Here is a 15,619-nt window from a genome sequence, read left to right as displayed (position 1 = left end):
TGAAAATCCCTAGCTGCTAGCCTCTATTCCCGCGCGGCGTGGCCTCCGAAGTTTGTCATTGGCAATCCGCATCGCGACGAGAAAAGAGACAACAAGAGGGAGGGACTGACTGACTCTCATCAAAGCCTCGCATATGACCGAACCTCGCAATTGCAACCCTCCCCACGTCTCGTTTAACTAGAGCAACTGTAACTGCAACTATCGCAAGGCCTGGTAGGGCAGGGCAGGGCCAGGGCAGCTGGCTACCGTACCCAGTGGAAGACACGAGGACGTCGAGTCTGCCATTGTCAAACGTGCCCGCTAGGGGAAGCCAACGATGCATCCGACACAAGGCCACAGAGGTCCTCAGCGGTATCTGATTGGGACCGAGACTCTAGAAGGCTCCTCGTAGACAGGTGCTTGGGTGAGGGATGTGCCGACACTAAACCACCTAACGCCCAGTAGCATCGTCAGTTTTGCCCGTTTGAGTATCCCTGCAAACTCTAACAGCACACGCCCTGCCCTGTCTATTTTGAGTTTACGACTCGACTCGCTGACTCTCCCTCTCAACCCGTGTCTTGGTGACGCCCCCAATTAACGAGCGGGCGATGAAACATAACAGGCCCTGCTTTGTGGTCGATAATCGACATCGCTATGACAATGTGTGCATATAACAAAGCAAATGGCTGAAATGGAATAGGAATGCCGTTACGATCCATCCTTGGAAAGGTTTGATCGCCAACCTACACGATGTGACAGGGGTACAAGTACGAGAAGGCCTTCTATCAATCTCAACTCACCTCACCTCACCTCACCTCACGCCAGTCGCTGAAAGAGCGCTATGACTTTAACGCGTTTATTGGCCCAGAGACTTACCGTTACGACGTTTTTCCTACTCCCAAGAGAGTATAATTCGCACGAAACTATCCAAGGCGTCTTCGGAACGTCTGACCCGAGATGCACTTATCAAGACGTGCATTCATTTCCATGCACGTAAGTAGCATAACTTAACTTAAAACCTCCTGCTCCTGGCTTTCCGTCCCCATCGAAACTGACAAGTGACAGACGGTGAATGAATGAACCGAATCGAACCAATCCTTCACCGGCAGATAATATGTAGACTGACCTGACCTGACCTGAGCTGTAACAGATACACGCCCCCCACTGAGTCGTCATCAGCTCTACAGTACAGTATGTACATTACTCTCTCTGTTACCTGCGTAACTATGCATCCATCCGCAGGCCATGGCATCCAGTACATACCCTCGATATCAAACCCCATTGGAAGTCTTCATAAGCAAGGGACGTATTTTCGCTACACGGAACGTTACTAGACCCCGACGCCGAGAACGGCACAGCCGCGAGCCATCCCACTTCACGTCGGCTCTCTCTCTCTGTCTCCAGTCTAGTAAAGCCAAGCCAAGCCAAGCCAAGCAACAAATCTCGTGAAACGAAAGGGCAGAGAGAGAAATAATTAATAACCTCACGGTAATAGAACGAATGAAATTAAGCTTTCACCCAACGGCTTGGTAATGGGTAAACTCTTTCCGATCCAGGCAAAGTCCCACAGATGTCCATTGCCTCGGGATTTAGCTGTGGATATACCTCTGAAGATCTTGATGCCCAACCCAAACCAACTCGAGTCTCTTTCTCCTCCAAAGTGAAAATATCCGGACCCTTCTTTTCCTGAAGAGGCATGTGCGACAGAAATGTCAGGATCCCCATCCTGTCTCTCCCTTTCTGCGCTCAAGACACCCCTGTCCTGTCTTGTTTTGAGCATAGGCCCTCCCAAAGAGAGCACCTTTTTTGTCTCACAGGGAGAAGAATCTGCCTGTCTCTTGATGGCAAAGACCGCGATCAGGACCATGCGGTTTTACATTCTGCGCCATCTCGCCAATTTCCAGCAGAACGGTTCCGCAGGCTTGGTGCGAGACAAGGATTCCATCATGACATGGGGGACAATCAATCTACGATAGGCCAACTTTGTGCCCGTCTATAGAGTATTGCTTTTTATCCTCCTCGGCCGAGATGTATACTTTTATGCCTCTGGTGAGACATCTGCCGAATGGTGTGGGTAGAGTAACTCTTCAAGATGCCCAGAAACAGTCTCTGGCACATAGACTCTCGGTTCACTTCCCTCTGTTGCCTATGTTGCATCGCAAATATCGCTTCCTTTGCGATCATCCTTGAAGAATCATGATAAACCAGGTTACTGGTAACTGCACCTTGTTGCAATGCATGGATGCTCACGCCAGAATCATCATGACGAGTTCCTGGGCGAGATCTGCCTATCATGATATGTTGATACGCTGTAGGCCGGTCATATAGGGCGTGAACGGTAGAGCGACTGTCTCGTTAGAAGAAAGTCATAGCATGATCAATTCCCTGTCCTTCGCAAGGCGCCGGAGTCACTTCATCAAAAGACTAATCCTAGTGACTCTTTCACGTATGTATCCGATGTAGGGTATTCGCAGTCCCGGCTCTTCCATCTCTCCCAAGCTCTCTCTAAACTCACACCGAATACGATCATCAAATGCAGAAGAGAAACAAAATCTTCAATCAAGAATGGCATGATGCCTAAACCTATCATCACCCGGCCCGGTCCAGAAGCCGCCCGCAAAGCAACCATCATAAAGCACTTCTGCAACTCATGTGAACTTGGCGGCGACTAGTAAAACCGGTGAGTTTAGCGACCAAGTTCACCTCTCTGGTGGTTCCGCAAATCTACTGTGCAGCGGGGATAATTCCGCAGAGAACAGAAAAGCCACGGACACACTCCTTGTTAAGTAACGTGCCAAGTCTGGGGTTGACAGGTTGTGCTTGTGCCTTGCATCTCTACCCGTCAGCGCTTGAAGCGGCCCTGGCGGTTTCCGCGTAAAGAATTTTCTGCTTCATCGAAGTTCGAGATATCGGGGTTTTCGTGATGCGAAAAGGCCTCCAAGTTCGAGACTGTCAAGACCTGCATTGTCTCCATATGCACAATGCATGCGTTGTTGACATCGTACAGCTGTCAAAGAGCGGTCTGCATTATTTACATTAGTGTTTGCTGAGTAACAAATCCACACACCTCTTGCGTGAAGTGTTATTGAAGCAACATTCGCCTTCGTATCTGCTTATTGCATGCGCAGTTATCCATATACGCTAGCAAGTTACGAGTGCCTTGTTGTGTCTGGCCCGACTACGCCGGGGCAAAACCAGCCGAGACAAATCTCCCCTTTTTTTTCGTCTCTGATGGAATGACTGGTGTTTCCTCGTTTGTTGTCTCATCGTTCGTACCCAGGCGCTCGGTAACCAGTCAGTTGATTTGATCCAGGGCGAACGAGTTCCACTCTGTGTGATTTCCCGGCAGAGGCGGGATTACATGATCTGCCCGGAGGAATGGAAAGGGAAGGGAAAACCTTTCTCTTGGTAACCAGCTCAGACCAGCAACAAGATAATAGGACAGGTGATGACGAAGAACGAGAGATCCGCACGATCCTGGTCTGACAAGAGTGGACTGGATTTGAAGCGCCGTTCATCTCCAGGCTGAAGGATGAACGTGGCGGACTTGGCCTGAGAAGGACCTCGTTAAAGAGATAGCTCCGAGACATGACCGCAGAGGTCCTCGGAGGGTTACAGGTTTCTGGACCTGGCGAGGGTTACAGAAGGATGGGCATGGCTCCTGTTACCAGGTATGTATGCTAAGGTATGTACAGTTCTCCCCACAGAGGCTACAGCGCACCGTGAGTTTGATCTTCAAGATGGCGTCCTGCAGGCCCATGCCCAGCCTGATAGGTGTCAGTAAACTCTGTCTCGTTTAAGCTTTGCATTTCTCTTCGGCCGTTTTGTTTGGCTTGTCAGATTTTAGCAGTTCATGTAGGAAGTGAGACAGACATGTCAAAGTGTTTCTGTATGTAGCTCGGGTAAGTTGACAGCTGAAGTGAATACCGAGTGTCGTCACCCTTGCATGAGAAACATTTGCATTGACGAAGGGGAGTCTCTCACAGCAGAAAGAGAGAGTCAGAAGAGCCGGCTCCTGGCCCTGGAACTTGGCTGGGATTGGGACTGTCACACCCACCAGAAGCAGAACATCCCGAGGCCCGAGCCCGCGTCCTGGGAACGCCAAAGAAGAAAGCTGGGACCGACGTGATTGGCCAAACCCCCTGTGAAGAGTGGCATTATGGTTTGGCAGAGTTGACGATTGCAACAGAGGCCAGGTTCTTCAGGCTAGGGTGAACTTGGCGTCAGAGGCAGGGGAGTTCACTGACCAGATAGCGAGCCCGAGAACCAAGAAAGAATTGGCGATTATGAATAGTATCGTCCAGATAAGATTGAATGCGTTTGAGCGAAGAGGAGCCTTTTCTCTTCACGGAGTAGACGACGATAGTCTCGGGGGACTAGAAACACAAGCTACAGCTGGACATGGCCGTTGTATGGAGACAAGTTGTCTCCATAGCATGTCATGTCTGGCTTGCTCGGGGGGCATTTCCTAGGTCCCGGGCAAAGTCGTCCAGCCAGTCGGTAGAGGCTAAGAGGACTCACCCGTCAGTCCCCCTTGGCAGATAATTTGCCATGGAGAGCACGAAAATCTGGATTTGCAGGGCTGATTGGATAGCGGTGTGGTATCAACCAAGAGACGGCGTCGGATCGACTGTGGAGATTGTGGAAATTATGTATTCCAGAAGATGGCGGAAGGCTTTTTTCGCTAAGTTTAGTCTTGAACATGACGCATTGCAAGAGAGAGAGTATGTATGTGCTGTGTTTCTCCTTTTTGAAACCTGGTCTGTGTTTGGTTGTGTCATGAATCAAGAAAAAATTTATGTATACGAAAAGAATCGGGATATGTATGTATGAGCGTTGACATAAACAGAACAAACACCCCCTGTAGAGTGCAGCAAGGATGAGTGCTCGTTTAGCCGCAATTGGTGGGATTCTCATGCTTGACAGCGTAGGCCTGCAGCGAGGCCTGGCTCAAACTTGTGCATAGCCATGTCGAAACTTGTTGACCGGTTCCTCATTAGGAAAGTAGAAAACTCACGTGGAGGGCAGCGGGTGAAAGGCTTAAAGATTGTGCAGTAGTTGAATGAGTTGTTGGCGACGACAAGATATCGGTCCTCGTGAATGTGAAGGTTGAGGTCGGGTGCGCCTAGATAACAGCATCGCAGGCCAAGCTTATAGGGGCCTTGCACCACTACGAGCCCTGTAAATGCTATGCTACGGGATCTCTCATCAAACTCTCGGTAGCGGATACGTCTCGGCTGAGTGACAAGCCGACAGCAGCCCAGGACAGGACAATACAGGACAGGACATACCGCTACCGGCATTGCGCCCACGTGTGCAGTGGAGCAGAGCGCCAGAATATGCGTGCTAAAATGCTAACTCCATGCACGATGCTGTCGTGTATGGGGTCATATGTATGTAGGAGTCTAAGCTCAGTCCATATGACCCAGACAGCCTTGTTTTTTCTCCCAGTCGTTTTGGGCAACGAAACGAGGTCATTCTCCGAATGGTGATACCCGGCAGTGGACATGTGTGTCATGGAATCACGACGGTACTTGAGCCCTCTAAAATTCGTCAGGGGCCATCCATACGAAAGCCCAGCCCAGCCCAGCAGAGAATGGCGTCAGTGTCCAAGCGTCCAGTGTCGCTCATCAACCAAGTCCAATGGAACTTTACGGACAGGGCACGTCTAGAACGGACTGAGACGTTGGCAGTGGGTCAGACAGGTATATCACTCTCGCTCTGTCATCCATATTTTGCTGTAATTAATTACCTGAGTAATTACTTAATTAATTAAATCCCCTCGCTCAGTAGAATAGACAGCGATGGATGACACAAAACATGGCCGTGCACTGAACCGCAGTAAACCAGACTAACCTGACCTGCACGCAATGCAGCACAAGAAAATCTTTTCTACATTGATGTGATGTGCATTGACGCAGACAGGCAGGCAGGCAGGCCCTTTATCAGATAGACCATGTTTCTATTATTGATTCAGCCAGACCAGCATTATCGCAGCCAGTCAAAACAGCATCCTACCTACCTACCTTGATGACTGGTCAGTCAAGGGATGCCCGAATAATGACGAGTCTCCTTAATTGGCATGCCATGACTAGCAAAAGTTGACTTGGTCTCTCCAAAGAAGCAATATCAGAGAGGTCTCGACCCCTCAAAACGGTCGTGTTGCATCCCGCTCTAGGCAGTACAACGTGCTGATCACACGAAGGGGTTGGCTCATTGAGGGAGGCTTCCACGTGCCCGACGGCCCGTGTCTGCTCGGGTGATGCAACTCCCAATCAGATAAAACGGTGAGAGTCGAGTAGGTAGGTAACTACTGGTATTGCTTGCTTTGGAGGCGGTCATCGTTGCTGAGGTGCTGCTCCCCTCGCGGTGGAGTAAGGCGGGACGTTTTGGTCTTCCTTTTCAAGGGTCCAAGACCTTTTGTTCTGCTCACCGTCACGAAATATTTCGAGCAGCAGAGCAGAGGGCGCGGTCTGGCGGGCAGACAGAGACAGTTCTGATTCAAATTGTGGATCGCAGCACCCTGAAGGCCAAGGTGAGTTAGACGGCGGCTCCGCCCTGGAGACAGTTTCCTCGCTCTAGAGACTAGTTAACGAGAATGCTATGCTGTGCTGTGCTGTGGCAGAGTATTGCGGTGAGTACCCAATCCATGAGGTAAGGCATAGAGCGAGCGAGCAAGCATGTTGACTTAATGTGAGGTTGTATGTGCTGTTACCTGATACAAGATGGATATGGATGGATGGCCGTGCTGTAACATCATCGTGAGGGGAAGGGGATTGCCGGCGGTATTGGTGGTTCTGGAATATTATGGTGGAGTGAAATGGAAGGGTCCAAGTTTAGATCCCCCAGCCCAGTAATACATACAGGCCAGTGCTGTTTCGGCATATGCGACAGTGATTTCTACTCTATCGTTTACTCATTCGTAACGAGAAATGTCATTTGGGAATAGCATCGACCGTTGTCTTGCCTGTGCCTCGGCCAACCCTCGGTGACTCATCCATCTCCATCAAACATTCATTCTCAGGGTCTTCCTCTAAACTAAAATAAATTGCAGAACCCAAAACTCATCCTCACTTCGCCGACGCCGAGGGACGTGAGGGCTCGCAGATTGGTCTGTGTGTTTCACCAGACAGTGAGTACCTAGTGAGTGGCCTTTAATTCTTGGGGGACTTTTTTACCAGGTGGAGGATAGCTTCGCCTTAGATTAAAACAGTTGATCCCAGTAAACGGGTCACTCTCGATATATGCATACGCATGCGCAAATCATTGCAACTCTATCCAGTCACACACCCTCTGTTTCACTCCCTCCCGCTCTTCAGCTCGCAAAAACAACCCCAGACAGCCACCCCCCCCAATCCCTTGTTTCTCGGAGAGAGATGGAAGTGCCACCATCAAAACTTTTAGCAGCAGGAGAACACGCCCCCCCTTCTATTCAATGTACGTACAGAGAGGGTGTGCTTTGCTCGCGATGCTGCTATGGCTCCCTCGATGGCAGGGGGCTGTCTGTCAACAGGGGTCACCTAGGTATGTATGGCATGGAAGGGCCCTTTTCTCTTGTCGAAGTTATACATAATAAACAACCTTTTTCCTTTTGAGCCCCGTCCGTAGGGATTCTCTAGCCTCTGTACCGTTGTTCTGGGTCCATCTTGTCTCTGTCTTTAAATACTTCTTTATTCCCCTCCTCGAAGCCATTTCCAATTCGACCAAGACGTTGCAGCGTGTGTTATTGTACCGTAGTCCGTCTTAGCAGGAACCTTGTCGCCCGTCATTGCTACCCAACATCAGCAGCATCCTTGAACGCTACTCTACTACCTGCACTCACTTGTTGATATAGAGTTTGGCGGGTTCACTACTGTTGCCCATTATATACATATATAACCACGGGGCCTGGCCATCCTCATCTTCGACTGATCGACTCACATACTCATTATACCCTGGTCCACGATTTTTTAGAATCGACACAACTTGGTCGGGTTTGTCACAATGTGCAACTACATCTATGTAAGTCGGAACATACAACATATCACCAGACACCATATCACGGTGATAAAGAATGGTTATATGCAAGATGTATACTAATCCATTTTATAGAAGGAACTTAGCTGCCAACACCACTACCATCTGGTAGAATCATGGTGTCCCAAGTATATCGAGACAGAACGTCGGTGTCCGCCCACCATTGTGAGCAAGCAGTACTGGTGAGTCAACATAACCATATCCACAACATACATGAACAGTCACTAACCATATATCCACAGGGGTGACGACATTTGTGGTATGTCTTAACATTTCCAAGGCCCGACTCGATGCTCTCCACCGACGGCCAACTTTTGATGCATCAACTCGTACTAATTAGTTCTCTAGCTGCTTGCCGCGAACGCCAACAACCCAGCAATCATCCATGGGCGAAGCTGATTCAACGTCCCGAGTCACGCTTGTCCTACTCCCCCCAAGTTCGTGCGCAATGAAAACGAGCGATTCGTCTCGCAGGTCGAGTCCTCGATATGTCGCCAACCGATCTGCCACTCCAAAGTCCAATAAGGCGGCACTCTTCACCTATCTATCCATCCCTACATACGCATACACACATAAACTCACATACGAAACCCGACATCTCGGATGAGTCGAAACAACAGGATACAACCTCATTCGTCTCTCTCTCGCCTGTGGTGCCGAGATATCCCTCCATCGAGACGAACAGTCGACGTCTGCAAGTTCATCAAGCCAAGCGATGTGCTTAACCAGGTGGTCGTCTCAAGTGAGACATGGCACCCCCCACTTCAGAACCGTGAACTCGGAGGTGGACATATGAATCAACGAAATACAGCATTGAACAACAACAAAAACACAGAAAAAAGTACAGTTTATCGATACCTTGGAAAGGCGCAGGAAAGCATTTGGTTCATCATTTTTACTGTTATCATCTTATTATCTGGAAGGAAAAGAATTCGGCTCTTTGGGTGCAAACCCGTTCTTTTGGCCGACGTGGGATGGGGATCACTTCGTCCCTCTCTTGACTCGCAAGAGGCGTTTACAAGCATGGCAGAAGCTTTGGTACCTTTTTTGGGGGGGATGGCGTCCGATCGACAGCCCGGGACCAGCCCTCGAGGAGAGCCTGAAAGCTGGGGGGATGGGGGCCACTGAAGAAAGCGCTCAGACACCTGCAATGTGCATCTTTTCGCCACCGACAGGGGAGAGCTCAGGCCATCGGAGCTCTACCTACAGTACAGTCGTCGGGTCGATGCCACGCACAGGACAAGCACTTTCACCCATCAACTCGGACCTCATCTCGACATTGGACGCCACACCACCAGCCTCGGGCGCTACTCCGATGATTATCTGCATGAGAGGTCTTATGACCGTCATCAGAGCAGCCTATTATCAAGCAACACCTCTTGGATTGATCTCTCGAGAGAAGAAGAAGCAACCCAACCACATCTGGCACGGGAAGGAGTCTTGACTACTATTTTTTATTTTTGGCGCGCTTATTTTTTTTATTAAAACTCAACTACTACCTTGTTGGACTAACTGGTGCATGCATGGAAATGGGCATTTATGGGAATCAAAGATATCACTTGGGAGGGGGTTCAAGGGATTGGATTGGAAACCGGTTTCTACTACACCTTCTTTCTCTATACTCGATGGCATGGGCGTTTTTTTTACCTATTGTTCAGTCCCTCCCGACATTGTCGCGCATGGGGGACTTTGTTGCTTTACCAACCCTATCTTTACTACTGATCACAGCTGAGACTACCCAAGATAGTTGCATATTGTTAGGCGCAGGAAATGAAATATTAGAATATTGCTTGTTAGTAAACTTGTCAGCTCTCGCATACCTTGATAGTTTTGATCCGCCCAAGACGACGAAGCACTTGCAGGCGGTCGTTTCGAAGATCAGCCATTTGGGCATTAGAATGCGCTAGATTGATTGATTGAGACAAGAAAAAGCAAAGAGCAGAAAAAAACCGGGAAGTTCTATACTGAATCAGGGAAAAAATTACAAAGGTACAAGAGATTACGGTATTACCTTAGTTTGGACCCATCCCGCTACGGGCCGCTCAATCTTGCTGATATGATGTGCCGAGTGACATTCTGAATCACGAGGCTGACAATACCCGCGCTGATACGCCTTTGACATATCTCTAGAACTCCTCTGCGATGATGAGCGTGGCATGTCTCTGTTGTAATAGGATAGGCAAGTCTGATGGGGGAGGGGAGTGTTTGGTTTCGGTCAGAGGAGATAACTTAGTGCGATTTCGTGATTTGCGCGCCGTTGGATGGATTCATCTACCGAACGGGGGATCCATCCATCAGCGCGTGTGCGTGCGACCCAAGCAGATCCTTATAAACTAGATGGCTACTGATACAAAAGTGATGCGATGATGCGATGCTGAATAAGGGAGTCAGTCAGGTATCACATTGCATTGGATCTGTATCACTTCTCTCTTCTCTCTCTCCTTCTGCCTCATCAGTCCCCACGTTGTCCGCTTCTTGCCTCCCACCATCTCTTTTCCCCTGGACCTTACCTTTCGTCCGCTAGTTTGATGCCGTTGGTTTCTTGACGCGTTGGCGCTACCGCATCGTGCCGGCGGGAGTCTCAATCTGGTCTGCTGAGTCAAGCCTGTTCTACCCACTTCATGTACTTGCCTTAGCAGCCATATCCAAAAGCCTCATCATACCGTTCAAACTCTTGCTCAAACGTCACATTCTGTTGAGATATTTGCACGGTCTTGACGCTTTGCTTTTTAGTGTCTCTTAGCGCGATTCACGCCATTGAGACCGTTAGTTGCCTCTTTTCTCAATGGGAATAAGTTTCTATGGTTCCCGTGGTGGAGGGAATGTTGGTTTTTGCTTCTGCACGAGGCGTCACCGGCCGTTGGTAACAGAGTTTGGACTAGCAGCCCGCCTATGCTATGTGTGTTTTAGTGGTGGTTTTGACACGAAATACTCTAAACGGCTCCTCGGCGAACTTGACTAAGGTTGACAGAGGGCGTGTACATGTCATGCCGTCATGTGTCTTTGACACCGGGTTCATTGAACCCGGTTCAACTCCGCAGAGCACGGTTGTAAATAATGTTGCCCATCCCTCAAAACGATGACGAGGAACAGCATCGCATCGTGGGCCAAAGCGTAGGAAGCGAGAGGGACGAGGTTTGTTTACTCTATGCAAAGCGCGGTTAGTTTGCCATTCACCGCTTGCAGTGCAGGCAAGGCAACGTACTCGTCACCAACATCTACCGATAATCTCTTGCGCATTCTAGACCTTGGGCCTCTGCCTGCATGTACAGGCAAGGCAATTGAATCCTGCAGACTTGGAGAACGGGATATGGCAAGACAGCCGCACGTGTTGCTCTCGTTGCTCGCCCCGATTTTTCTCATTCTCTTTTCATTCGAGGAGCCTCAGCCAATCTGAGTCTCGCACTCAATCCCCGAGCTTCGGTTTGTCTGCCACGTCGTCGTCGCGTTCGCTTCGCTCCGCGCAAGTAAACACCACGTACGTACTGTATCAAGGGGCCCAGTCAAAGGTCATGACAATGTCCAAAAATGGAGACCGATTCTTTGACAGATCCGCGACGTGGGGTACGTGGGAGATCCCTTGAGGCAAACTGTCACGGCATGGGGGTTCGTTATCACGACTTTTGATAAGATGGATGAGGCTGAAGCTGAGTTTGGGAAACAAGAATCTTTGAGACCGGAGATGTGGCATTCGCGAGTTTCTGGATCCTCGCTATCAAGCTTTTTTCTTACTCACCTACCTAGACCGGATAGCTGGGTCAGACACCCATGATAACAGCGCTGCACTGTAAATCATCACGCAAACCTTGGGCCCTTGTCTATCGTCGCATTATTCACCCTCCACTACCGCTACCTCACGCTTACCTACCTAACGTAGACAGATGAGAGAATTAAAGGTTGTCGCAAGGACCCCACACGGCCAATCTAATTCTTATCAATCAATCATAAGGGTCGTCCATCCCGAAGAGTCCCCTACTTGCGACCTTCTCAAATCTCTCGCGCCTCTTATCACCCATCGTTTCACAATCCACGGTTCAACGGTCGGCAAATACAAATTACAGAAGAGAAAGAAAAGGAAAAATATCCCTTCCTAAAACGGGTTGCGCGAGATTAAAACAGGAAAAGAAGAACGAATCGGGATGAAGCTTGGCTTTGAAAAAAAGTGACTGTTCTCGGGGAAGTCGATGCATGTCATGCAGCGTCTTTTCTTCACATGCGGCCAGGATCCAAAACCGGTCAGTGTGATGAGCAAGGGATGCCCCTTCTCACCGATCAAATGGTGGTTTCCTCAGGACATGGTCTTTTTGTCCTTTCTCGTCTTGCCCTGGCCGTAAAGAGCATTTAACAGCCGCCGAGGCTTGTGACTCGAACCCGAATCCCGCATTTGGTGGGTGTCATCACGTCAAAATCTCTACGGCGGGCAAGGATGGCGGGGTATCGGGAACGGAGGACGGAGATTGAACACACCAATATCATGATACGCATCGGGTCAAGACAAGGTAAGGTCATCATCATGGTTGCTATTACACTCTGAAACTATCTCGGATGCTATCTCGCCATGTTATCACCCCAAACCATCATGTTGATAGCCTTTGTCTGGGCGATAGAGATCAACTCAATCTTCCCACGTGCTCTGGACCCCACGACATCTGATGATTCCAAGCTTGGCTCAGGCGTGGGATGGTCTTCCGAGAAGAGGCATTACGTTCCGAATAGACGGTATCTAGCTGCCTTGAAGGATTTCGAGGGGGGGACATTTCAGCATGCAGATTCATGGTTGCGACTGCGACCACTTCAACACCAACACCATCATACGTTGGCGGTTGGCTCAAATACATAGGCCAATTGTAAATGCCCCAGGATCGTACATATAAAAGCCGCCGAGATTGAAAGTGAAGTTGCTGCGCCTGAAAGCCCCGAAAGTACCGCCATGAGGCCATCTACCCCACAACAAGGCTCACCGGTATGGAGTATGGAGAGTCCAATTGCGACGCAGTGCCAACATGCAGCATGCAGCGTGGCAGGGCTGCCGACACACCTGCTTGCTCTATTGGAGCCATGGTGATGCACCCTGCATCTATGTATCGACAGACAGCACCCGCACCCGATGAACCGAGGTGCAGGTAATGCCTTGATCCCCTCAAATTGTATGTACATACATTATGTGAGGGTTATGATTTGCAATTGTTGGAGGGAGGCAAAGAATGATCCCCTCAGCCTAGAGGGACCTGAGGCCCGTCTATCCAGGGTATTTCCTTGTTAGTATGACCCTGGACTGGACCAAGATATTAAGTTTTAGTAAAGCGTCTCGTCTGAAGTTTTTAGTAGGGGGTGCATGATGACGATGACTCTTGTTGATGTCAACTGTGGCGAAGAGCGTAGCGTTCGTGCCTGAGCAAGATCAAAGCGTCTGGATCGCGAGCGCAAGCTAGCATTACAAGAGGAAGCTCTGAACGCTGGAGAGTAGGCGAGTTGCATCATTGATATCGCATCGCAATTATAACGTAAGTCGGGGATTTGCCAATTGAAGGCTGGCAGCCACAGACCATCCATTCTTCTCCACGTCTGACGCTGATGCTGACGCTGACGCCAGAGGGATCGTAGCCAGGGGCCAGGGAAAGGGAAGGAAAGCCAAGTGCCGGATAGATGCATTAGCGCTGCGCAAGACACGTGCATACAAGCCCCGTAAGTGCATACCTTCTCTAGTTTCATACTTTCAAACGGTCGCTCCATTACCTATTTCCTAAATCGTCGACTTGCAGTTCTTGATACACCTCACCCGCTCTACATTTACACGCTCTTTTTCTTTAATATTATTCCTGGTACATGGGCTCTCTGTGCTCTGCTCCACCCCCTGTTACTGCTTTTCGAGCAAACTCCGAGATTTCATGCTTCCCAAAGAGTCAAGACACGTACATTATCACAAACCGGTCAAGCTCGCAGAGACCATGACCATGACCATGATGCCACAAAATGCGGCATTATGTGCATTCTCTGCTCTCTGCACTGCACGGACAAATGCCACACCCTCTCGGATATTCTGTCATCAATCTCCCGGTCGCAGCGGAGAATTAAAGTGACGGGTGTTATTGACGTCGGGCCAAAAGGAGTTATGCAAAACGTGATCGTGGTATCGTGCGAGTCTAACCAACATGCAAGCACTTGAGACCTTTTTTTGTTCTCCACGATGGATGGAGATTCGGCACACCCTGGGCCCCTTATTGTCATGCCATGATGCTTGCACCCGCACAAGCCAGCGAGCATGTGACTTGGCCATATGGTGTCTGTCTAGCATTGACGTAAAGTTACGTCTATTGGTGCAATGGGTGCATTGAGCGTTTCTGCGACAAGGCTGGCATTCAGTGATCAGATGTCTAGGGGATGTCTTCGATCGGAATATCGATCTCGACAAACAGCTTTGTCCCGATGAATCGCTTCCCCTGTTTTTAGACATAGGAAATGCCTGAGTGCAAACTCTTTCCGAAGTACGGAGGTAATTACAGCAAACATATTCCGTAGATTACGGCTTCATGATGCGCCGAGGCATGGATACTTGTTGTCACGCTGATCGCGATCTCGTGCCATGTACACGCTGAATATTGGCGACTTCTCTTTCGTTACCGATATACTGGATTGCGTTACGATTGGTGTATCGCAAACTCGGTGAGTTTTCTTTGCTAGGAAACTGGTTATCGCGAGACAAGTGTCCACCGAGTTTGCTTCTCTTGCAGCTCTGCTATTGGTGTGTTGGTCGACACAACTGTTGGTTCTGCACCCAATCCTAGCCCCGTTCTCAATGTCAGCGTAACATATGGATCTTGGATAATGAACTGAAGATATAGACATGCTGCACATTGTCTCGAGGTCAGGTGATGAGCAAACAAGTAGTTGCTTTTTTCTTATTCATTGTGTTAATGTTGGATCTGTTTGTTGGACGAGGCTTACATCGTTGGAGCTATCACATCTCAAAAAAGCCACGATTCAGGTCCTCAGGCACGACCCCCGTCACGCTAAAGGAAAGGCTGCATAGGGCGCACATCACGTTGCGTTCAACCGCTATGGCTAGAGGAGAAGAATAAGATCTTGTGGAGAGCTAAGCTCAATTGACGCGATATGATCTCAGCTAAGGCGGCTGAGAGATGTTTCCGTCATTCTCTTATTGGTTGTTAACCCTGTTGAATCGATCATAATAGAGGAGATATTCTCGGTGCCCCGATCTGATGTTGCAATGTGAGCGGCTATCACAAGTGATACCGCGCGTGAGATGCGCCTTGTAGCGTTGGAGGTGCTTGATCGCGTCGCGAGCTGAAAGAGAGGGATTGGCATCGTGCTCACGATGAACATCGCTATTTGCGAGTAATTCTTGGCGTGACGGACAAATCATAATTGCACAAGATGTCAAGGAATTCCTCGATGCTGCTTTGGCGAAGCCTTCTGAAACCAGACATGTCATTACTCAATTCTGTCTTGTTACCCCCTTAGCTGGTGGCTTACCCCTTCCGCGATGGGATGCATCACTAATCAACTGACGTTGCACAACCAACTACTAGTCTGTGAGGCTTCCAGGTTGTTGCCCAACCAAACCGCCCGTCGGTCATCTCGACTCGATCCTTCTTTATGCCTT

At 49.5% G+C, this 15,619-nt stretch overlaps 1 protein-coding gene across 1 annotated transcript; it reads left to right on the top strand.

Annotated features, from left to right (window-relative positions):
* Window positions 1-7,962: 7,962 nt before the first annotated feature.
* FMAN_12314 (uncharacterized protein) lies at window positions 7,963-8,447 on the top strand (the record flags this gene model as incomplete). Its single annotated transcript, XM_041834837.1, has 4 exons — window positions 7,963-7,980; window positions 8,071-8,177; window positions 8,238-8,254; window positions 8,344-8,447. 4 exons carry the CDS (start codon window positions 7,963-7,965, stop codon window positions 8,445-8,447), a joined length of 246 nt encoding a protein of 81 aa, XP_041685061.1.
* Window positions 8,448-15,619: the final 7,172 nt, after the last annotated feature.

The sequence above is a fragment of the Fusarium mangiferae genome, assembly GCF_900044065.1.
Source record: "Fusarium mangiferae strain MRC7560 genome assembly, contig: FMAN_scaffold009, whole genome shotgun sequence".
Taxonomy (NCBI): Eukaryota; Fungi; Ascomycota; class Sordariomycetes; order Hypocreales; family Nectriaceae; genus Fusarium; species Fusarium mangiferae.
This window is presented reverse-complemented; position numbering and strand designations above follow the sequence as displayed.